The sequence below is a fragment of the Caretta caretta genome, chromosome 9 (genome assembly GCF_965140235.1).
Source record: "Caretta caretta isolate rCarCar2 chromosome 9, rCarCar1.hap1, whole genome shotgun sequence".
In the NCBI taxonomy this organism is placed as follows: domain Eukaryota; kingdom Metazoa; phylum Chordata; order Testudines; family Cheloniidae; genus Caretta; species Caretta caretta.
The window spans coordinates 72,774,323-72,800,459 of record NC_134214.1 but is presented as its reverse complement, the minus strand read 5'-3'; the positions used below and the strand labels follow the sequence as shown (position 1 = coordinate 72,800,459).

At 38.2% G+C, this 26,137-nt stretch overlaps 1 protein-coding gene across 4 annotated transcripts in view; it reads left to right on the top strand.

Annotated features, from left to right (window-relative positions):
• Positions 1-25,569, top strand: part of KLHL4 (kelch like family member 4) — a 77,103-nt gene extending 51,534 nt beyond the window's left edge. For 3 of the 4 annotated variants that reach the window (XM_048864613.2, XM_048864614.2, XM_075132427.1), the window contains 7 exons: positions 4,859-5,071; positions 8,893-9,079; positions 15,080-15,304; positions 17,133-17,295; positions 20,285-20,497; positions 22,107-22,278; positions 23,753-25,569. In XM_048864613.2, coding sequence (XP_048720570.1) covers positions 4,859-5,071; positions 8,893-9,079; positions 15,080-15,304; positions 17,133-17,295; positions 20,285-20,497; positions 22,107-22,278; positions 23,753-23,812 — 1,233 coding nt within the window. In that variant the 3' untranslated portion in view covers positions 23,813-25,569. Of the gene's footprint in view, positions 1-4,858; positions 5,072-8,892; positions 9,080-15,079; positions 15,305-17,132; positions 17,296-19,113; positions 19,227-20,284; positions 20,498-22,106; positions 22,279-23,752 lie in introns of those variants that run through there. The other variant, XM_075132426.1, reaches the window with a different exon arrangement.
• Positions 25,570-26,137: the final 568 nt, after the last annotated feature.

Genomic DNA, 26,137 nt, shown 5'->3' with positions numbered 1-26,137 from the left:
TCAGATCACTCTTCTGAATCCTATCACTGCATCAGTTTCTCTGACAGGGGGACAGAGGGTACTAAAGGGGGAACCTTGGCCCCCAAAGGCACAAGGCCCATCAGCAAAATGTCAGGTTGTTTTTTTTGTTTTTTTTTGTTTTTAAACACTTCTGGGAATTCTTGCTTTTTTCCTTTTAAGATTGGAAACTAGCTACAAGTTGTGACAAACTTACATCCCTACCAAGCACTACATCCTATTCTTATTTAACTCCTCCAGGATGCCCTGAGGAATGCAAAAATACCCACCGGGCCTTAGCTAGTTTGGCCCCAATGGGAAGAAAAAAATCCTTCCTGACCCCAAAACAGGTCAACCCCACTGCATCTGCAATAACACAGCTCTGAAGCTACCAGTTTAATGTGGGAAGGGTGGGGCTGTTGAAATGGGTCAAAATGAGGCTCCACATGGCCTTGGCTAGGGTTTAAGTTAATGAAAGGGATGTGTTAGGGACCAATCACTACCCCCGCTCTCCCATCTGGCCAATGAGTGGCTGGAGACTAAGCACTTGGAGAGGTCACCTCTGCATCCCCCAGTGTGTGTTCGCCTTCTCATTTCTACTGGGATCTCCCAATCACTGATGGCCCCATCCAGTTTTTCGCCCATTAAGGTGGGCAAGTAGCATGAACAGATTGACGGCACTTTTTGTGTCCCTTCCTATAATATTACTAGAATACATATATACACTTATAGAGTTTGTGGACAATACCAAGCCGGGAGGGGATGAAAGTGCTCTGGAGGATAGGATTAAAATTCAAAATGATCAGGACAAAGTGGAGAAATGGTCTGAAGTAAATAGGATGAAATTCAATAAGGACAAGTGCAAAATACTCCACTTAGGAAGGAACAATCAGTTGCACACATACAAACTGGGAAATGACTGCCTAGGAAGAAGCACTGCAGAAAGGGATCTGGGGTCATAGTGGATCACAAGCTAACTGTGAGTCAGTGTAACACTGTCGCAAAAAGCAAACTTCATTCTTGTATGCATTACCAGAAGTGTTGTAAGCAAGACACAAGAAGTAATTCTTCCACTCTACTCTGCACTCATTAGGCCTCAGGAGTATTGTGTCCAGTTCTGGGTGCCACATTACAGGAAAGATGTGGACAAATTGGAGAAAGTCCAGAGAAGAGCAACAAAACTGATTAAAGGTCTAGAAAACATGACCTATGCGGAAAGATTGAAAAAAATTGGGTTTGTTTAGTCTGGAGCAGAGAAGACTGAGGGAGGGACATGATAACAGTTTCCACGTACATAAAAGATTGTTACAAGGAGCATTGAGAAAAATTGTTCTCCTTAACATCTTAAATACTCACATGTATCCAGGAGCTGAGGCTTTCAGAAGAATATAAAATATATCAAGACTCAGGGTAAAGACATGAGATTTGGTCACACTGCACAGATGTTACTCCCACTCCCCCTTTTTCCTGCTACCCAGATGGAGCAAATCCCAGCCTCCAGAACTGGCTCCTGTTCTTGTTTACAAAATGAAGCATGGTGCTGGCGAAGTGAGGCAGAGAAGAACACTGCAAGCCCCAGAAGGGGGCCTTATATCGCCCAATCACTAAGTGCTTAGGGACAAGAAAGGAAACCTGCACCTTCTGGAATCAGTTGAGGAATAAATTTAAAAGAAAATTTGTTTTAAAGTAGATTGAACCTGTCTTACAAAATGTTTTGGGGGAAGGTCAGGTAATACTGCACACACCCTGAACTTCAGGGGAGTGAACTGAATACAAGATTATGATTTTGGCCCATCACCAGTTCAAACATGTAAAAATATCCAAATTAAGGGAGCAATTTACAAAGGCATATTGCAGATAGAGAGATTGCTTGCAATATGAGCTAATAGTAAACAGATTAGAAAATCAGCCACAAAAAAGCAAACCTGAGAACTTCTGTTCAATTACTTTAGTTATTGATGCAAAGTATTAACAATTTCCTGCCTGGTATCTCTCTCATGCAGATGAAGCCTGTTCTGATAAACAGCTTGTACTATTTTTGTAACTTAAAGTGGATTTCTCTTCCTGTTCCTATTCCCTGGAGTATCACAACATTAGAGCAGGATGTGTATTAAGGACCAAAGTGAACATCTCCTTTAAACCCCCAATACTGTTATTTTTATATCTATTTTAAATACAATAACTCTTTTCAAGTTAAATAGTAATAAAGTCTCTAACATTACTATAATGAAGTCTATAACATATTACTGCCTACAAACAAAACGCATGATATTTTCAACTTTGAAAATGTCTCCATCTCCTTGTTCCAGGTTGCATTATATTTTCATATATGATATACTACTTTAATGTAATTGTAGATATTAATTTATATTTCAAGCACATCCACTGAATGCAAACATACCTGGCTACATGTGTACAACAAATATCATCTTTAATGTATTTTCCTTACTACTGACTTGTAATTAGACTTCCAGAAGTAGTGTTTTTTGGGAAAATAAAAATATTGCTTTGAATGAAAGATTTTAGGACACCAAGATTCATGGCAAAATCCTGCAGTCCATGGAGAACTGTACCTGAGTAAAAACTGCAGGCCTGGGTCCCCAAGTATTTGAGATTTTAGCGGGAGAAATGTATAACCAGGACTGAATTTCCATTGTCTAACAAAAGGTATTGTTAAAGAGAAAATGTATTTTCTCTTGCTATCTTTTCTGCCCTTAGTAGTACAAATATGTGGTCAAGACTTGTCACAGTTTACTGCAAAAGAATGCTGAGGTAAGAACTTGGTGTATTTAAGACATTTGCATTCATCAATATCTAACCAGCAATAAATTGGACATTCAAACTGATTGTATGTATTCTATTCCAGGTTTATTAGTATAATTTAGCTCTGATTTTCAATCTTAAATTGTTTTAGAACAACATATAGTCGTTGTGTAGAGACTGTGCTGGAGTGTAGGGGCTAGCCAGTGCTGCTTCCTCTTCTGAAACTGGGGCAGCATCAGGCCTCCAAAACTGGGTAATTTCCTCCTTCTTTTACATGTACTTGACAATAGAGTAATGGATTACAGAGAGAAAGTCTCATGTTAAATCAAGATAGAAAAGCTTGTTCATGAAAAGCGCGCGCGTGTGCGCACATACAATTTTTAAAAATAAGTCATTTAAATAACCTGGATTTAAATCACTCCATCTTGATTCAGAGCATAAGATGGAGTCAAAAATCCTGGATTCTATTCCTGATTTTGTCACTGATTCACTGTAAACTTTGGACAAATCACTTACAGAATCATTTTCAGAAGTACTTAGTAACCATGCTCCTCATGCAGCTGAAACTCAGGTCATTAATCTCTATAAAATGGGTGCAACTTTCAGGGGTTTTGAGAGACCTAGAGAGTTGTTTTACTTCTAATCTTGGATGAAACATCATATTAATAGTAAAACAATCTTTAATAATCCCTCTATAAATTAAGAATAAATCATTCAATCTGAGTGTTTAATGCTCAAAAAAGTGAGGAATTTATCTCTCTCTGGACCTGGGTGCTCTCTAGGCATATGGCATACAATCTTCTCCATACTGTTGTTAATGAACTTCACCACCATTGTGCTTCTGTTCCTGGGCCTCTCTTTGGGCAGAGTGTGACAACTAAGCCAAAGTGTTTCGAAAGTTTGTTCACAACATAGCACAATGTTAAAAAAAAATCACTACCCTATAATTCTGTTTCTTTGAAGATACCACCCAAGATTCTTGTCCTGGGGCCTCAGCTTTCTAGTGCCAAACTGGTTCGAGATCTCCAAGGTATTAGATTGTTGACACGGACAGTTGGGTATGAGCTTCTCCCCGAGCTCCGTCTCACCTCTGCCTCTTCCCCCGCCAGAACCTTCTAAATACACTCCTGAGGGAGCACCCCTAAAATTGCCAACTCACCAGGTTGCCTTTCCTTGCCACTGCTGATGTATCACAGGAGGACCCCTGAGCCTGCTAGGTGCTAGTGTGCTAAGGCAGAAAAAACATAGTTCTTCTTCTACCTAGTATTGAAATGCCAAGGCAACTATGATGATGTTTCGAACCTCTCATGCATGTTAGCCCTCCATGCCTCTGATGAGGGAGTGACCAATGGCTTGAAAGAGATGGAGCTGCCTAAAAATAGTTAGTTTCCTCAAAAGAACTGGAGTAGTCATGGGGGAAAAAAATCCAGTGCACGGTTCCTGTGCGGGAGCTCCTTTGCTAACCATAAAGAGACCGACTGACAGAAGATTCTAGAAGGAGCTGAGGCAGCAGTAATTAGAATGGAACACATGGCTCAGACCCAACTGCCAGCGTCTCCAAGAACAAAGATGTAAGATCCGGAGGAATTCTAACCTATCTTGTTAGTAGTGGTGTACTATTATTTATGTATTACAGCAGTGTCCAGAGGCCCAGTTTGGATTGGGGGCTCATTGTGCTTTGCTCTGAAACAGTTCCTGGCCTCTAGATCTATCCTGTTCATACACTATCTCTAAAGAAGGCTAAAGCCACAAAACTCACTTTGATATCTCACTTAAGTCATAAGTCACTGTCTGGAATTCACAAATGAAAGGTTGGCATAGAAACTCAGAAAAGATCTAGAGGATTTGTACTATGTGGTTTTCAATTGCATTCTACATTTCAAGTTATCTATTTCTTTTTAGGCATGGAAAACAATTTCTTAAAGAAATTAATTTTGGCTGTACTTAAGAAACCATGTTAGATTCAGTAATCTGTAGAACATTTGTCTAGATTCTATTGGGAAGCAGGCATACAATCTATGCAAAAGATGCATTCTCTGTTCATATACTGTATCAGGGTGTCAATAACATGAGTTCATTGAAATCTATTCCTTTCTAGGAACACTTCACAGAAGTAATAAAGAATCAGGAATTTCTTTTGCTTCCTGCTAGTGAAATTGCAAAACTCCTGTCTAGCGATGACATCAATGTACCAGATGAAGAAGCTATATTCCAGGCTTTAATGATGTGGGTGAGACATGATTTGCAAAGCAGGCAACAAGACCTAGGAATGCTCCTCTCTTACATTAGGCTGCCGCTACTCCCACCACAGGTATATGAATGTATAGTAAGGGGTAATAGCTTTAAATCACTACCTGCTCAAAACCTTTCCTCACTGCCAGGGTACAATCCAGCTCAGTAGGGGGCTGTGTCACTCCTGCCTTACAATCTTGGGAGCCTTGCAATGACTTGCTGAAGTAGCTCCCACCTGGGCCACTCAGAAACAGCCTTTCCAGTATTCAAGCCACACCTTGAAGGTCTGTATGCAACTGCTACCTGCCAGCCATCTGTGGCACTCACCACCCTCGGTTATTCTGCAGAGTGACCCTAACACACACCCCAGTCTCGGATTTTTCCACAGACATGTTTGTCCTACTCAGCCCTCTCTGGGACAGTACACATTTTAAATTTGTTATTCCTTTAAGGGAATTGTATCCCAGTTTATTATCTCAAATAGTTATTCAGACTCTAAGTTTAAACACATTAGATTAGTGTGATGCTCTGAACCTTAAGGGAACACCCTGCACCCCCTTGTTCATCCTTAAAATATGATTGTGTGGTATCCAATGCAAATTTGTCCTGTCGGATGTCTTTGGAAGGCTCATGATGCACTGAGCATTGTTGTTATAGTAATCTTATAGGTTGTAATTTCATGTATATAGTTTGAGGCTCAAAATGTGTCCTCATGGCTTAAAACAAGCCCAGGAAAAACTCTCCAGGAGCAGAGGGGCAGTTCACATCATCAGGGCATGTATGGGACAAACCCAGCCCAGCCTCACAGGAACAAAGGACACCGGCCTAGGCAGCAACAAAGGATCTGCTGGACTCTCGAGTGAGTCATCCCCCTTCCCTTGGTCAGTTTGGGACTACAATAAGGTAATGCTCACCTGAGTCTGAAGGGGTGGGGAAGCAAAGCCAAGAGGGAAGAAAGAACATGATAAAAGGGAGAGACATTTGCCATGCAGTCTCTCTTCCACTTCCATCTACAGACACCATCAAGCAACTGAAGCACTGATCAAAGAGGAGAGCCTGGCTGAAGGGCAACCAGCCAGCCTGTGGTGAGAAGCATCTAAGTTTGCAAGGGCACTGAAAATGTTAAGATCAGCTTAGAATGCATTCCGCTTTTATTTCATTTGACCAAATCTGACTTCTGGTGCTTGGATTTATAAACACTTAAAATCTATCTTTTGTAGTTAATAATTTTGTTTGTTTATTCTATCTGAAGCAGTGTGTTTGGTTTGAAGTATGTCAGAGACTCCCCTTGGGATGATAAGCCTTGTACATATCAATTTCTTTGTTAAATTGATGAACTCGTATAAGCTTGCAGCATCCAGTGGGCATAACTGGACGCTGAAAGATGGGGGTTCCTAGGGTTGTGTCTGGGATTGGAGATATTGGCTAGTGTCATTCAGTTGTACAATCCAAGCAGCTGCTGGCCAAAAGTGCTCACTCACGTAGCTGGCAGCAGCTTACATGCCAGAGGCTGTGAGTGAACAGCCTGGGAGGGGGGGTTCTCATAACGAAGCAGGGTAAGGCTGGATCCCAGAGTCAAGGATTGACCTAGCAGATCATCGGTCCAGATAACACCAGGGGAATGTCACAATTAGATAAAGCAGTAAAAAGTTTATTAACTACAAAGAAATTGATTTGAGCATAAGTAATTAGGCATAAAAATCAGAAATGGTTACCAGAAAATACAGATATTTATTAATGCCCAAACAACTATATTAGATTCAAGAAAAGTTTCTCCAGCAAATTATTGCAAACTCAGCAAACTCTGAGATCAGGACCCCTCACCCAGAGTCCAGCACCTGATTCCTTTTTCTCTTCACGTGCAGTGAATGCGATAGGCAGGGGAAGAAAAAGAGGCCCCAGGGGGCGTTTGTCCCTCCTTTTTATAGATTCAGTCCCCCTCTTGAAAAAAATATTTCAAGTTGGGCACTAAGAGACAAAGAGTCTGTTTGGAAGGATGTTCCCTGATGGCTTTTTCTCACCTGGTTGAGCCTTCTTTGTTTCCCTCCCAGCTTGATGACTCTGTTTATTGCTTAAGTGCAAATTAAGGCAAGTACACATTCCTTTGTCTAGAACATTCCTATTTGCTGATTTCTGTTTTGGCAGGGCTGTGGTGTTTGAAATGTGTGTTAACAACAATATACAAGTAAATCTTATAACTTTACATAAAATGTTGCCACAAATATTTTATCAGGATGATACTGACCAGCTAATTATGAGTTTTTAAATGATACCTGAAAAGACATATTTTGTACAAAGATTATTACAATCATGTGTTGGGTGCTAATACAGGGGCGTATTCTGTCTCACACACACAGACGTATGTATTTTCAGTTTGGTAAAGAACATATTTCTATACTAAAAAGATTTGATATTTTGGTAAATGGTCAAGTAAATATTATTGATTTGCAAAGATCCAACAAACAGATAAAAAGGATATCACAAGGCCAATATGGTTATTCGTGCTGAAAATCTGCCCATTTTTAAAATACCAGTCTACAGCATATCTACCTGAAATGTAGTGAGTGCTTTGCTGTATTTTCTCATCTAGTAACAGAAACTTGGATATCCTACAAACTCACTAAATTTAAATTGCAAATCAGTCCGAAGACTGAATAATTTTTAAAAAACATCCAAAACTTTTATTGTCTTGAATTTTAGCAGCATACCACACAACATAGAAACCAGCAGTGTACATTTCATTACATGCATCATTACTCAACCTTTAACATTGAAATGGACACTTTATCAAAGGGAGTCACAGAGACAGCTTTACAATTCTGTAGTGAGTTGACATCTTATTACAGCTTTGTGATATTTGTGGTATGAGACTGTCAATGCAACCCAACATCAAAACAGAATGTAATGTGTTGCAATGCATTATATGACATGCATTGTTAGATATCACTTCATAATTATTTTATGGCTTTCTGATTCTCTTAATATTTTTACTCTATGCATTTCAACCATGCTAGTTGGTCAGAATCGGAGGTCATTCCTCTTTCCTTCCTAGTTTTTTTAAAGGGTATGAGAGGGACCCTAGTCAGTCTGGTACGCATGTCAGAATATGAAGTGCTGATCAAACCTAGACTCCAACACTGCATGTGGGTTCCCAAAGTGCATAAGCTTCTACAGTTGCAGGCTGGATATCGATATTACACATATTTCATTTAAAAAATAAAAGACAAGCAGTGGTGAGCTGGAGCCAGTTCGCACTGGTTCAGGCGAACCGGTTGTTAAATTTTGAAGCCGGTTTAGAACTGGTTGTTAAAGGGGTGGGGAAGCTCAGGCGGGATGGACAGGATGTGGCCCACGGGACCGTCCTGTCTGAGCTCTCAGCTGGGGAGGCTCCCACGAGAATTTTTACTGACCCGGCGGCACTCCAAGCTTTCGGCAGCACTTCGACTGCGGGTCCTTCACTCGCTCTGGGTTTTCGGCGGCATTTCGGCGGCGAGTCCTTCAGTGCTGCCAAAGACCTGGAGCGAGTGAAGGAACTGGTTCTTGAGCTTCTGGCAGCTCATCACTGGACATAGGACTTCTAATTAGTTTCTCTATTAGTAAAGTTGCCTCTTTTATTATATTGGACGAGCTTCTGCTTCTAATCAAGCCAAAGGGAGTTTTGCCATTGACTTCAATGGGAGCAAGATTGTGGCTGTTCATAAGAGTAAATAAAAACCTTTTCAAGATTTTATTTTCTTATATTTACATTAGTTTGCATCAGATAATTTATTTGGACTATGACAAACCTCACATGAAAGATGGGCCCAAGATAATTAGATCTGTGATTTTGTTTCAGATATTAAGCTTTATCCTATCTTTTATTATTTAAATGAGTATAGATCAATCTGTTTGATTTCTCAGTTACTAGCAGATCTTGAAAATAGCCCAATGTTCACACATGACCTTGAGTGTCAGAAACTTCTTATGGAAGCTATGAAGTATCATCTCCTACCGGAAAGAAGGTCCATGCTGCAGAGTCCTCGAACTAAACCTAGGAAGTCTACAGTGGGTGCACTTTATGCTGTGGGAGGCATGGATGCTACTAAAGGCAAGTTTGGAAGTTTTTTCAGTTATTTTAGGAACACCCAGATAATAAGTGACAAAGCAGTTATTGGGTTATTAGAAAGTTTCTAAACACAGAAATTTAGGGATGAAAGAATAAATGATCCTCTTACTCTGTGCTATGCCTTCTAGCAGGAAGACCCACAGTTGTAAGTAATAGATTAACTTCTCAAAGTTTAGACTTCAGGTTCAATTCAGAAGAGCACTCAAAAATTTAGAGGTTTACAGCAGAATTTTTCTGAAAAAATGATGAGAAGAAAATTATATTATTACCTACGTGTGGCCAGTTTGGAAATACTGTGAAACGATCTTTTGCATATTGTTTTAGAACTTTGAGCACCAGTCTCAACCAAATCCTGAAAGGTGAGAGGGAAAATATAGAAAAGTAAAAAAATTAACTCAATATTATTGGACCATTTTAAGAGTATCATTTATTATCGCTTCTAAACAAAGCTAATCACATATTTTAAAAAAGAGAACCTTTCGTTAGAGTCTTGGGTTTTTTTCACTCTTGCAACAATACATAACATTTTTCAGTACTGCAAAGAAAATTCCTACAGCTTGTCCCTGAAGACTAATTGTTACAGTGGTGTTCTACATTTCCCAGCCATCCCATTGTTGGAACTCCACTGCCTTCCCCTTATAAGAGGATTAAGGGGGCTAGAGGAGGAAGGAAGTTGGTTCCCTGGTGTAACAGATGTAGGTGCCATGAATTTCCCTTCCTTAGCTCCCATAAGGGCTGATTTCCTTTACAACCTTGCCCAATCCATTTTATCCAATAACTAACTATAGCCTTTCCATAACAGGAACCTTCATTTGACATATGCCACAATTTTACTTACTAAATTGCAACATTACAACCTAACCCCCTTGGCCCCACCCTAATGGGTCCCAAACCTGCTGTGGAGAAGGTGAAAAAGCCCATACTGACAGTGAGGGAAAAAATCCATCATAGCCCCTGAGAGGAAAGGGCAACTAGTGTGATACTCACAATGGATCACGAAGGGACACTGTTCCTTTTTTCTAGATTCTATGGGGCAGAGGGGGAAGTGCTCTCAGCCTCTCAATGATCCAAGTGAAGCAGAGCTTTCTCTGGGACTGCATGAAATATAAATACCACCACCTTCCACTTCCTCCAATTTTTTCCAGCTATTTCCTGCTCCTCGTTGCTCTGCACAAGTAAACTTTCCCCCCTTCCTCTACGTCTGCTACCAGATGTGGAAGGATCCCCTCAAGATGCAACAAACCCTTTTCTTCCAACCAGCTGGACAAGAACCCAAAGCATACAGTGTGGTGAGCACATTCTCACACCTGAAGTCATGTTCAGTCACAATGGCATGTACACAACCAAAAAATCAAGGAAATATCACGTAGCAGTTTCTTTTCACAGTCCGCATCCTATTCTTTAATGATTTACTAAGAATTATACATAGAAATGTCATTCAACAGCACTCTGTGATTAAGCCTTTTCAAATTACTAACAAGAGACCGGAAGTACAAGTTCATATGGACTGTAATACTTTTATGTATGTCACTTTAAAAATGGAATAGTTCATACATTAAGGAACATACTAATTAATGTTCTGCAGGAACCTCACCCTCATACCTACAGTATGTGAGCCTGGAAATACAATTATTCCAAAATGTCATAGGGTTACGTCACAGAGCTCCTGCTCTTCAGAAAATAAGCAGCAAGATAGGATGTTATAATTAGGTTCAAGACTAGTGATTCGCTCCTTTATTACATTTTGCTGTATGTAATGAATATTAATAGCATTTCAAGACAGTTGCCCATTCCACTTTTAGGTTTTAAAAGTATTACATATACTGAGTTCCTTTAAAAATTACAGCTCACCTCCTAAACATCAAATATCCATAACAGCCAGTGTTATGAAGAGCAAGAAAAATGGTTAGCATGATTGATTTGTGTTCCCTGAAGAGTCTGAAATAATTGCAACTCTACAATCTTTTAAAAGTGAAACACACGTGATGACACCTATCACTAGATAAAGGAAAGAAACTGAGGCTCTTTCCTGAAGTTAGTTTCATCAAACTAAATGATATTGTTGTAAATCATCTGCTACCAAGAACTGTAAGCTTAAAGATAAACTAGGGTTTTTTTCCCCCATCAAAAGAAAAAAAAGGCAATTTGTTTTCCAAGCAAGGACTATAAAAAGAAAGGACTTTTTTTATGAACATGTGTACTTCCCATCAGTGACTCTTTTTACTCATTATCTTGGAAAGAGTCCATTTGTTTGAACTTTCGCCTTTTGATGGTTAGGAAGTCAGTATTTCCTCACTTCCCCACTTTCCCATAACCACTCTGACTCACATCTTGAGCCTGCATTGGATTTGTAAGATAAAATCAATCAACACCTAACTACTGTACACTAGTACAACAACATGGGGAATGGGAGTAAATTATCACCTCTACCAATAATGCAATTCTGTGAGGAGAACAAAAAACCCCCACTCCCACCACCCCCCGCCAAAAAAAAACAAAAAAAAAACACCAAAAAAACTCCACAACCACCTATGGTACCATTCGTATTTATCAGAGGATATTGTGAAACAGCTCAAAGGAAGATCAAAACTAGGCTTATTTGCTGAAATTTTCAGAGGCGTCTAGGTTCCCAAATCCCATTGAATTTGAATGGGTGCTAGGTGCCTAACTCCTGTAGGCTTCTCTGAAAATTACAGCTGGTATGCACAGATACACTGTTACCAGATGTGCCCGTTACTTTGGGGTATGCTCATTTATTAGGGTTACTCTTCTGGGGTGGGGGGGTCTGTAATTCTATTAATGTACTGCTTATGTCACTTGTGTGTTCATATGGAGCTCTACTCCTTCCTTCTGCAAGTCCCCTCCCAATGGAGCTATCTTGCAGGACCTAGGTTCCCCAGGACTGGGATCCTCCAGCCCTAGAACCAGATGAACACACACACACAAACACACACACACACACGGAGCAAGTCTGAGCAGACCAGATCAATCAGCACTCTCAAGCTGACCCCCTTATATGTCCCTATACTCAATGGGTTGGGTCAAGCAGCATTTTCAAGCTGTCATCCTTATATGCCCCTGGTCTCATCAGGCTGGGCCAAGCAGCACTTTCAGCTGCCACTCTTATGTGCCATAGGTTTAACATGTCCCTATCCCCACTTTCACGTCACAATTGTACTGGTAGTAACCCACTTGATGAGCAAACCCCACAGTATTTTGGGCACTGTAGGGATCTTTAGCTTAGGTAAAAGAAGCGTTGCTGCAGAGTAAATGGGGGAAGCTAAAAACACAAAAGAGTAAAGTTGTGAGAGAGAGAGAGAATCAACCAGCTTAGCCATAAAAGTTACTTATTCAATAATAGTGATAACTACACAAGGAGAGCCTAAACCAACATAACAGTTATATTATTAAAGGTTAATACCTGAGGTAGAAAAGAAAAGAAAAGAAAAGAAATCTCACCCATTCCATGAGGCTTGAACTGGTCGGGGTTCCCAGGTGATGGTGGTAGCTCAGTGTCCTGAGTGCTGGAGAAAGGCAGAGCCCCCAGCACTATCAGTCAGGAGATGGAGTCCCAGTGGAACTGATGCAGAGTTTGGGCCCATGCATCAGAACACTTACTTGGGCATAGGTAGGGGTTTTTGTAGAGAAACAACAAGGGTTCAAGGAGAACATTAGCTTTGTTTATGGGTAAACTGATGACTCAAGGGTTTTCTTTAGGCTAGACTATAGGAGCTGATCACTCTTGGCTATGGGTGGTGTTTTCTTCCAGGGAGCTCACAGTACAACTTGGCTGCTTCAGTATTTTGGATATCAATCAAGGATTCATTACTAGAATTGGCCTGATAACTGCTGATCTGGGTGTGTGCAGGTGTAGGTTCATTAACGTCTGGAACAGAGATCCCCCATGCAATGCTTCCCTGCTTTTCAGGTACCAGAGTTCAGTGCGCTTCTCTGTTCTCCATTCTGTATGCAAATGGAGATGTCTCCCTGTCCCATCTTTCAAGCAGATGAGGCTAGGGGAGTGGTCTCTGTTCTTCAATCTGTATACTAATAGAGATTTCTTAATCTTGTCACCCTTGTCAGAAGAGGTCTAGCCATGTCTCCCAACGCCCTTCACTGCTTTCTGCAAGCCTTTTCTCTGATCAGTTTGGTTCAATCAGAGACTTGTGGGGTGGTGTGTCTTTCATGAGTCAAACAGGCTAGATACTGCGCCCTGGTTCCCCAAAAACACAGAGCTGACTAGTGTCACCATACAGAGTTAATGTAATTTCACCTACTTTTAAAATTAGTGGGTTGAATGTTTCTTTAAATCTTTTGAAATAATCAGACTGGAGGATTTTGGGAAAGCTCACGCATTAGGAGAGCAGAGCAAATGGGGAGGGGTCAAAGGAATGAGTAGCAAATAGGCAAACAAAATGGAGAGCATTGAAAGAGGTAGTGAAAGGGATATACAAATTCAGAATAAAAGGAGAGAATAGGGAAGGGGAAGAAAGTTTAAAACTAGGAAAAGGGACAAGATCACCGGGGGTGGGGAAGGCGGCCAAAATATAAAAAGACAAACCATTTTAAAATGTTATTTTAAACTTCTCGATTTCTTTAGTTCCATTGCCCCATTATTCCTCCAATGTATCTGGAATGGTATATCCAAACAGGGTCTGGTAGGCAGCGATGTGTTCCATGGTGTTAGTCAGAGCAGTAGGGATTAGTCAGATTAATTTCAAGAGTCATTAGATTTTGAAAAGCATGCAACAGCCACCAGAAGGAGATAAAAAGAGAACATTAGATATTGTTCTGGTTATTTCAATATACTTAAACATAGTGTGGAGTCACTCCTGACTGGATTTGTGCGAGTACTATGCAGTAAATTCTAAACCTTCATTCCAGTTTCTTCCTGCTGTTGTGTTGGTGCCATAAACCATACTTTAATTGCTAATTACAGGGCTTGTGGTACTTGCCTTCACTTCTATCAAAATTAGTAGATTTTATTCACATTAGGGGACAGGCAGAAAATCAATTTGTTTTTCCATATGGTTGCCTTCAAGACCACATGAATGAAACCACCCAATCATGCTAGAAAGAATCTTCGGACTCATAGGTATGATTAACAATCGCCGCCTGCCTACCTTAGTTACTGGGCAGTCGCCTCCCCGATGTGTTAAATCAACAATTATGGAAGCAACAGCAACTACTGAATGACTGACAGGAGCCATTGCTTTGAAAAGTGTAAATTTTGAGTGGCATGGAGTCAGGGTTCTAATAATAGAGGTAGAAATGACCCTTTCACTCAAAGCATTACAAAAAACACAACAATGTAAAAAGAAAAGTGAAAATACAGATCATGTATTATTGCAGATATAGGATTATTTCAAGCCCATGACATGGCTGGAAATCATGGTAACCAGACAATTTTACCTTGTCTGTTTTTAATAAAATAAAAAGTATATCAAACGTTGTTTTGGATGCACATGCAGGACTCATATACATTCATAAATATATTAAAGGGCAGATATTTAAACATGGCATCTGCAATTTTTCTTATGGTTGCAACAATTTAAGTACGAATATTGCTAGGCACCACAGTGCCCCCAGATACCATATTCATAAGGAAATGAAGAGAAGAGAACCTCACAGTACCTAAATAACTCATGAATTTAACAACTTTGCAAAAATTAACTATAGCCAAAACATTTGTTTACATCTAATTCTGCAGTCTCTAGTGCTTGGTTTACTTTTATATGCCTGACGATGCTATACCAATGCATTTAATGCAGCTGCCTCAGTAAGTCCCCAATTTTCAACCTAAGAACTAGATCTCAATAAGAGTCCATGCACAGCATTGTCAAAGCCTTCAAATTTAGTAATGGTATCCATGACAGGGATGCGTTGGGGAGTGGAGAGGGTTTTGGAATAGAAACTACTGAATGTTAAACACTAAGGACCTTCTGATGTAGTTTAAAGTTTTTATAATTATGCTTTTAACAGGTACCACTACAATTGAGAAATATGACCTTAGGACAAACAGTTGGATACAAATTGGTACCATGAATGGTAGACGATTGCAGTTTGGAGTAGCAGTAATAGACAACAAGCTCTATATTGTGGGAGGAAGAGATGGCCTGAAAACCTCTAATACAGTTGAATGTTTCAATCCAACTACCAAAGTTTGGACTATAATGCCTCCTATGTCAACTCACAGACACGGCTTAGGTAAGAGTTAGAGTTACTGTACAATACATATTGCACCACATTTACAGATTAATACTACTGATTTTAAGAATGATAAACGTAAAAGTTAAGTGTTGCCATAATTTTTTTAAATATTTACCAGTACAAAGCAATGTTTATACAGGATATTTTTCAAATCCAGCTACTTTCCCACTGCTATAAAATCCTGCCTTGTTATTATCCTAACAAACTTGCACTGGCCTTTCAATGCTAATTTTGCTCTGAACATTTGCAAAAATATATACAAAGGTAAAAGTAACAAATTAGTAGGAAATTCTAAAATCCCATTGACTATCTAAGGGATCCGTTTGCAATACACGATGGACCTTGCAGATGCCATTGACTTCAATTAGCATTGGGAGTGCTCAGCATGTCTGAAAATAAGGACCTATAACACTGGTAAATATAATTAAATATAAGTGTGCAAAGAATAATATATTTACAAACACCTACATCCTATAATCAACACACTTTACAACATTCAATGAATTTGTCCTTTCAATTCTATTTAGAAAAATATTCTTCTACTTTACCAATTATCCCACTGAGAGAAAGTTCATACAACTTAATGTACCTTTGGACTATATCCCTCTATACATCTTTAATAACTATGTGAAATCAACCGTAAACATACAATTGTGTGTTCCCATTGCAGAACAACAAAAACAGGGACAAATTTAAGGCTGGGTGGCTCAATATAAGCAGGATTTTAAAAGGCTGAAAATCCTTCTTTGGGATAAATTGTAGCATGTGAATTGAGAAGGACACAATTCTAGAAACAAGTATTTTATGAAAATCTTCAAGCTGTTCACAAAGATAATCGTTACAGTAAACACAATAAGAATAATAATTTAAAAAGTCAAATGACTGATGAAATTAGATTCATAACCATTCAATCACCCCAGTCCCATGGCATGTAATACCTTTCCACCAAGTACTCTGTACTGACATCACAGCTTAGTGCTCTTCCAGGTCTGTCAACTTTGCAACTATTTGCTTTGATAAGACAAGTAGGAGCTCTATATATCTTACATAAACAGGTGAAATCCTAGCCACAATTAAATCAATGACAGTTTTACTACTGACTTCAATGGGGAGGATTCACCCAATATATAAACTATAACTTTAAAACCTGAATGTTTATAGTTCGGTTCCTAAATCAGCCTGATTTTCAAAGCTGTCTTGAACCTATGGCTCCTATTAGCTTCAATTAGATTTTGTGTCTTTGAAAATCAGGCTATTTATATTTAGGCCTGTAAATATGGATTTAGAAGCCTAACTTTAGGCATCCAGATTCAAACAAAACCAACAAAAACTAAACATAATATAAAGTATACTAAACAATATGAAGGGCCATCCATCCCTAAAAGGAAATGAGAAAACTCAAAGGCTCCACAGTAGCTGAATGATCTTGTTCCTGTACCTAAATGCATAGCGTCAATGAGCTTATGTGCAACTCCTAAACATATTAATAAATACTACTACTACTACTAACCTGAAGGGTTCAGTACAAATGGAAATGGCCAAACCCTGGAGCGGGGAGCGTCCATGTTAAAACTGCTTCCCTGTTTATCTTTGAGTGAAAGTCAGTGTTTTCCCAGCAGAAATACTGTATTCACATTAAGTGTCTGTGACTTACATTCTGCTCAGTGTCATGCAGATTTTATATAGATTTATATGAGATGATTTTTCTGTAAAGACATTTTTAGAGAAATGAAAAGCCATAACTATAGCAGGCAATGAATATTAGTTACTGAAATGTTCTGATGTCAGACCTATCTAATTTTGTCCCTAATTCTATTTTTCAAAGGCGTAGCAATGCTTGAAGGACCAATGTATGCTGTTGGCGGTCATGATGGATGGAGTTATCTTAATACAGTAGAAAGATGGGACCCCCAGGCACGGCAATGGAATTATGTTGCTAGCATGTCAACTCCTAGAAGCACAGTGGGGGTTGCCCCATTAAATAGCAAGTATGTAAACAGACAAGCTGAAGGACTGGGGGTGGGTTGGAGGGTTGTTTACTTACTTTTGCTCAGCTATGTATGTGTGACCATTTACTTCCAATATTTAAGAACGTCTTCTCTGAAGAGAATTTAAGATTGTAGAATAGCAAAAAGACATCATCACAGACCACACAACCTCAAAAAATTATTGTGGTAAATAGCCTTTCAAATTTTCCCTTCATAAATTGTATCTTTATGGTATTTTAGCTATTCATAGTTATGCTAATTTGAAATGATACCACAGGTTTGAAATAATTTATCTCCCCAGAGCCATAGTTTTTAGTCTTGTCAGGGTTTATATAGTCTTTTCTTCCATCTAATCTCGACAAATTGAGCTCCAGGCAGTTTATTGTTCCTGGATCTTTCTGATGAGAATTTAAAATGGATGTTCTGTGTACGTTTCAGAGACACTACAGATCCCCAGGAACTTTGCACAAAAGTAGACATTCTATCCATGCATCTTTGGCTAAAAATTGCCCCTCCTCCCAGTGTTGTGTAGTGAGACACATTTTATTTTCTTCTATTTTCCAATTTAATAAGGGGCTGCAGCATTTCAGCTATTGGTGGAGCAATTCCTAAATTGGTATATGGTTGGATCAATTTTATCCTCCATTCCCCACACACCAGTCAGGAAGGAAATTGGAAAACCAGGTGAAACGGCACAGCTGCTTTTGGAAGCCTCTCGGTATGATGTTTTGTGGCGCATGGATGAGCATGACAAGGTCCCCTGGCTCACACCCCTTCTACATCCCATGCTGCCAAATACATTTATATAAAACTTTCAGATTCAAGCAAATTATAACCCAAAATATGCAATGGCAGAATGAAGCTGGCAAATGACCTTAAGAAAAGAGTTTCATGTATATGTTTACTCAAAACATTTAGAGAAGCAGAACTAGCTATTCAAGCCCATTTTATCACAGAGGAAATACCTTGCAGACATCCTCAGTATAAATTTTACAAGAAACTCCTCTTAGTGTCTTCTACATTGATATGCAGGAAATCCCTTTGCTAAAGAGGAAATCCAGCCCCATGGTGTCTCAGGCCTCAAGCACTCTTGAAACAGGCTGCCTGGCTCCAACCTGACCTAAATTATGTCTCTTAGTTTTGTGAGGTAATCTACTACACAACAGGGGATATGATGAGATCAGGTGTGATTCATTTAGCTCCTACTACTGCCCTTCAACTTGGTGAAAAGCTTCCATGTAGACTTTTAAAGACTTTCTCCCTTGTTTCCCCAGGATCTATTTTTTTTTAAAGCAGTGGTACTGAAATTAGAATATTTATCCATCAATTATTAACTACACCAGAAAACTTTTTAATTGAGTTTCAGTACATACAATGTGTTTTGCCCAAGGAAACATGTAGGAACAATACCAGTTTGTAGTGGTATTTGGTCTTTCTCCTTCAGAGAAAGGGAGAGGTACATCTTATATTTAATTTCTAAAACATGCCCATCACATTGCACCTGGGTATATATTCTTACATTAAGAAAAAATATCATTCAGGTATATACCTCCTCAGCCAAACAACTGTGCAGGGAAGTGAGCTTTATCCATTGCCCTGAATTCAAAAACTCGAGCTTCGTAGGGTCCAACCCATGAAGAGTGTGCCAGAGTCAAAGAAACTGCCATGAGCATACAAAATGTTAAAATTTAGGGGCTGAGAGTAAGAAGTTTGGTTTGAACAAACATTTCCTAACCAGCTCTAGTGGGAATATATCATCTGATTTCACCTGTAAAGATGGTTTTCATGGAGATAGATGATGATTTCTCTGGTGTGTAGGATAAACATCATGCAAGGTTTGAAAGATCAACGTGACCTTGAAGAACTACATCTAAAAGAGAATAGGACTCTCATGAAGTCTTTCAAGAACACATTCAGTTTTCCCCATTCAGGTACCATTTAATACACTGCCCCCTTCTGCACCGGATATAATGTCTGAGTAATCTGCAAGTAGAAATTGTACAAGTCTAATCTGGAACCGAAAGAGGCATGGATAACAGATAAGGTTCAGATCTGAAATAAATTCTCACACTAATCACCATCAAGCCACTGCAGCTGCCTGGGAGCAACCCCCAAGAAACATTGGGAAATCCAGAAGGGTCCCAGGATTTATAAAAGTTTTTGACAAAAGGCTGAAAAATATCCTGAGTCACAGAGCAAGCACCATCCCCACCATATTCTCTCTGCTCCCAACCAGTCAGCATCATTTGTGTCTTACCTGGATTGAACTTCAGTCAGGTCATTTTAATCAAGGTCCTAATATTAGCCAGGCACTGGAAAAAACAAAAAAGACCATACTACTGAAAGTAAAATGCCTTTTTAATACTAATGGCAAGACAGTGCAAACTACATCACTATGTCCTCCAGTAGCTTCACACAAGTTTAATAGAAAGGATGATATAACAGGTCCCTGCTGAAATCTACCTTGTGGTCTTTCAGACACAGGGAATGATGTGTCAAATAATTTAACTGATATAAGATTCAGTTTAATAAAGTTTTAAATTATTAATGGAATAATAACATTGTTTAACAATACCTTGTTTAACAAGTCAGCCATCCAAAAATAAACATTTGTAGCATCTGTAGGAAAACAATATTATTTTTAAGATTACCTGTTTCCTGTTTTGTCTCTTCAGATTATGTTTAATGAATAGCTCATATGTGAAAAGGCTCTTTAATCTTATTTTTCTTTTCTATACTACTGATAATACTTAATAGTGAGACATACAAAAATATGGTAGCATTCTTTCCCTTTGAGATTAGAATCATATTCTCCAAAAAGCATTATGGAAAAGAACCCTAGTGCATAGTTAGTTCCAAATTTCAGTCTGTGAGATTAGCCTCACTTAAAATGCTTTAAAATAAACAAATAAGATCTCTATTAAAATGAATGAGTGAAGACAGAACATATGTTTACAGCACTGGTTTATCCTTATGTGGATTATTGTAGATTATATGCTGTTGGTGGACGGGACGGTAGCTCCTGCTTAAAATCCATGGAATGCTTTGATCCTCATACTAACAAATGGAGTATGTGTGCTTCAATGTCTAAGAGGCGAGGCGGTGTTGGTGTTGCAACGTACAATGGATTTTTATATGCAGTGGGAGGTCATGACGCACCTGCTTCCAACCACTGTTCTAGACTTTCTGATTGTGTGGAAAGGTAAGGATTTTTATTTATTTTTTTAAAATCTCTGGAAACAAATGTACTTACAGTACAACAATGGAAATCCCTTAGCTTGGAACATTACATTTGCAAAATATATTACAAAAGTAAAATTATAAAAATGCTAAGGGTCTGCTGAATTTAAATAGATTTTTTTGAAGGCTGGGGTTCATATAGAACACAAATCAACAGAACCTGAAAGTTTGGGTTTCCGTACCCAGCAGCAGTAGAATCTGGCAAGGTTTTATCAGCCCTATTGATGTGTTTCTTCTAGAAGGTCAATTGAACGAATTATGTTTTCACCAAACCCCTAGGTTGCATGTATAAACTATCATGGCTAATGGAGGACTTGTTCATCCCTTTACAAAGCTGTTTCAGAAGCACATTAAGTTGATCTCATGTGGCATATTCCCTCCCTAAATTACTGTTCTTCAAAGGTGAGCTTCATCTCTATCCAGATACCCAACAACACGAGGCCTATGCACCATTTAAGTCCCACTTAAACCCTCAAAGCCATGAGCTAAGTATGAACAGCAACAAGATATTACAAGATAGTTGCTGGGTTTGTATGCATTTATTGAAGAAAAGCTTTCATATTAACCCTTTTATGCAAAGATTTTTAAATGAACCTTATTGAAGCATATTTGCATATGAGATGCTACCAGCAGACGTACAGAGTCTCCGAAAAATGCAGACACTGGACACATCTTTTTAAGGACAATAATATTGTTATATTATGTGCTGCCCCCCCCACACCATCCCAGTTTGCAATATGAACTAGGAAAAGAGTATGCTCATAGCCTGCTTAAACAGTGACTTGTCTGGACATTTAATTAGCAGTATTGGCAGTATGTACTGAGAGAACTGTTGGGTGTCTCCTGCAGTGCGGTGCTTTGAGAAAGGCAAGGGAAACACTGGTGAACATGCAAAACACCAGAGGGGATAGACAGAATGGTTAAATTCTGCTTTCTGTTATATTGATGTAAATCTGGAATAACTTAACTCCACGGGAATTGAGATTTATACCAGTGTATCCTGAAGCGATTGTATAGGCAGAAGCAAACTAAAAACTCATGTTAAATTTACTATATATATTTTGAGTTGTCGACTTTTATAAAGATAAATATTTTAATCAAAATAAATATTACCTGCATGAGAAATGTTTCATGTTTGCAATGAAGTTTACTTTAAATGTTAACTCTGGCTTGAAATAGTGGCTGCATGCTTTATGAGCAAAGGGGAAGAAGAATGCATTGAAATCTGCAGCAATTTATCTGATTAAGCTACTGTCACAATATTATTGCTGCACACTTCACATTATACAGCATGAAATAATTGTATCTAAGATGATAGGCAGTGACTATATCCTGTAAAATGAGAAGATTTTTTGTGTGTGTGCTTGAAGAGTCCTCTAGTGGCTAAATAAAATATTAAACCATTTTACTTCTGTCTCTCTCTGCTGTTAACTGTAATTGTCCATGAATTGGTTCATTTTCTTCTGTACTGTAGTTCATCTAATCTGAGTTGTTTAGAATTTAAAAATGCTATAATCATTATCTTACCTGTGACCAATTATTTTTCTAATCACGGTCATAAAATATCCTAGATATGATCCTAAAACTGACACCTGGACAACAGTGGCACCTTTAAGCGTACCACGTGATGCTGTTGGCGTCTGTCCTCTTGGGGACAGATTATATGCAATAGGAGGCTATGATGGACACAGTTACCTGGACACTGTGGAGTCATATGATGCACAAAATAATGAATGGACAGAGGTAATGTCATATAAATAAATTAAAAACTTGACACTACACTAATTATTACAGGGACAGTAGAGGTGAGTACATTAAAAACAAATAATTTATATATGCTGTACACTGGGACATATAAAAATCAAGATACTATTTTGCGTATGTATAAAATATTGGTAGTGCCTCATATATGACATCAACTTAATTCCCAAACAAAAACTATATTAAGATGGAATTAACACTGAGAGCATATGTTAATAATTTACAGTAACACACTTTAAGCTTCAGCAATTTTGCAAAATGTCCTCAACCGTGGGCTCTGATCACACTTATAATGCCAAGGCCAGGATATGCTCTGTTGAACATAAGACTATTACGGAGATGTATTTGATCAAATGTTAAACGCCACAATCCCCGCTTCCCAAGCGAGTGGATGCACAGCCACTTTCAGAGTCTGATGAGCAGAACACCTTAAGTAGATAGTATAGAGTTGTTTGATTGCAGTTACAATCGACCATCTAGCTGTATTGCACCACTACATATTGTGTACTGTAGCTATGCAGTTCTTTATGAAATTCTAATGTGTTGTAATAATCTACAAGATTTTGGAACATACAAGAAAAAGGTAAAAATTTGATAACGCGAATAAAAAGGCAGCTCTAATCAATGAAGACTATTTGCTCCTACTATAATGTGTCAACCCCAGTGAAAGTAGAAGTGAAAGGTCAAAGCAAATACTTTCACTTTATAATGAACCTCCGATTCTTTTGGTTCTCTCTTTCTGCCTAAAAATAAAGTTTCACATAGATTGATCCCGTTCTGTGGAATTTTACACGTTGATCAAAATACTGATATTTGCATAGATTTGGTATTGCCTTGACTAATGTTTGTCACCACCGCCCTCTGCTGGCAGGTATTTTAAGATCTGCTCAACTTTATGTAATAGCATGCTATCTTATTTTTACCATATAGTTATGTAAGTATAATGTTTACATTCCAATTGATTTATTTCATTTCAGTGTTTAATATATAGAGCAGTATAAACAAGTCATTATCTGTATGAAATTTGAGTTTGTACTGAATTTATGTAGCCTGTTGTAAAACTAATCAAATATCTAGATGAGTTGATGTACCCCCTGGAAAACCTCTGTGACCCCCCAAGGGGTTGAGAACCAGTGTTCTGGACCACCTCCTATTACTTATAGTTGTCAGAGATTCTCCTGTAGGTAGCATGACCCATGCTCCTGGAGCACAAGAAACTGAGTTTTCTCTCCACTAACTGAAAAGCCCCATATGGCCACGAAATCATGACAGCGTTCATTAAAATTCTGCTAACAGCAAACATTGCATTTTTTTTAAATCACTCTTTTGCATAGTTCTATTTAAACATATTTAATGATTTTACATACTAGAAAAAAAAACCCTGCTTTCCTTTGAGTCCGTGAGTGACAGATTACATGAAGTTAACTAAACAGAGAAATGTGTTTCCTCCTTTTAGGAAGTCCCTGTCAATATTGGAAGAGCTGGAGCTTGTGTTGTTGTGGTGAAATTGCCATGATGGATGTCCCTGGTGTGAAATAAACCCTGAGTACAGTTCCATAAAAACCATGTGACAGGAGGAGAAGAGACAAGTTCCAGAACATACTACAAACTACATACCTTCTTGCAGCTCTCTACTGGAGGAAGACTCAGATCTGAGCCATTACGTGGTTTGAGCACAAAACTGAAGTTTATCTCCATTGCACAGACAGGCTTTTGCAAAACATGAATCATATGCAAATATCAATATTTTGTTACACCTGATACACAGTAATACAATAATAATGTTTAAATGGTTCAAGTCTATTATAAAACTTTACTTGTTGTTGTTAATAATATACAACAGCAGCTAAAGTGATAGATGTGTGTCACTGAATAAGACTTAATAGACATTTTCTTGTCCGTATCAGCAGCAATGTTTATATGTTTCGAAAACAAGAAATTTGTGTTTAAGTAAGTGAAAAGCAGACACTGGATAAAATAAATCTTCAATGATAGGTAACTGTGCAAAAGGCTGTTTGAGAACTAACACTGGCAACTGAAAATCACAGTAAAAGTTCCTTTAATGTAAGTTTACATTTAATGACATCTAATTTCACAAATGAGAATATTTAGTGGATTTTTAAAAAGCATATAGAAGCAAATTATATCAGAAAATTGTGGAACTGATTCAATGCCAAATTACAAAATCTAGTTACTAATAATAAGTGTGATACTGTCTAACCTTTTATTATTAAACACTATGACAGAATAATCATTTTTAGCAATACAGACGATTAAATTCTCTAACATTTTAAAATATCTGCCCGAGTCTGAACAAATCATTCTTTTATTAAGTTTCTGCCACTGAAATGAAATCTCATTTATAAAAAAAGATTGCTAATGTAACTTGCAGTATCTAAAAATTGGTAATTTGATAATGTATTGATATGCACTAGTCGCACCCTGATCACACAGTCAGTTTATTGCCCACTAACCATCTGTCAAAATATTTTAAAGAAATTTGGCTTTTTTGGAATAATCAGCATGCATTAGACTTATCACTGGTAAAATGTTAGTGTAATTACATTCATCAAATATAGCTTACATAATGGGAAAATGTATATCATATTGATATGACAATCTAGGACCTCAGCTGAAGAGTGCCAGCTTCCTCACATGTACAGTAGAAAATAATGTAGTCAAAGAACATGTGTACTGTGTAACATTATGTACCATTAAAATAAGCATGTTTACATTTTATCTGAAACCAGCTAGAATGCTAAGAATGAAGATAAACTTCACTGAATCAAAGGATCACTTGAAAAACAGCACATAATATTCAACTGCATTACATCTCTTTCATGTGCCAGTTTATATGAAGGATTTTTTTTTCATTTCTGATAATTTTGTGTGCTGGAATTATACATTAGGGAATGTTATCATATATGTAAAATGTTCTATACCGTAAAACATGATATTTGGATAGTGTCTATGTTAGCCTTTAAAACTCATCATCATTTCATTCTGAGAAAAAATCAGGGTAAAATAGTAACAAATGTGCTTTATGAATATGTAGACAACTTTGGGAATGGAATGTTGCATTTTCAGAACTCTTCAATATGCTGTTTTAACAGGCTTTATACTATATATTGTGTAGAAAAGTTCTAAGACTCAGCAACCATGGGATTATTTATAAAAATAAAATGTTTTTAAAGTTGCAAATCAATTCACACAAATTATGTTTATAGTATGGCATGCTGAATTAAAATAAATTTTACTTTCTCTGCTAAGAAAGTCTCTATGCAATTTTAAACAGTATTTCAAGAATTGTGTGATTCCTAACTTGTATGTATTTCCAACAGTACTAGTGACAAAAAGACATTTTCTTCCTAAAGTAGTTTTATATAAAAGACCCAGTGTTGCTCATAGTAGCAAGTCTCTCTCCTTTCTTGGTGATGCTGCATCAATATAGGTCATGTGTTCCTTCCAATAGCTGAGAAATGACATTTTTAAGAGGAATAGAAAATCTTACCTAGCCCTCAGCACACTAGACCCATCTCTCCACCAGATATCTGTGCTGTTCATCCTGCTCTTCTCTTGAGCTAATCTCACTCTCTTGACATAACAGGTTCAGGTAATAAACCAAGATCTACTCCCCTGCCCTCAATGTCCAAATCCTTTCAGCATCTTACCTCTCTATTCTGTGTGACCTCTAAGAAGGTTATTACAATGCTAATGCAGTCACATGAGAATCCCCTTTCTATGGATGCAGAAAGACTCAGGTGCTCCCAATCCTTCTACAGAAAGACCAGATGGCTCACTTGCAAAGTGCTGAGGGTTGCTATTTGACAAGTTTACTTAG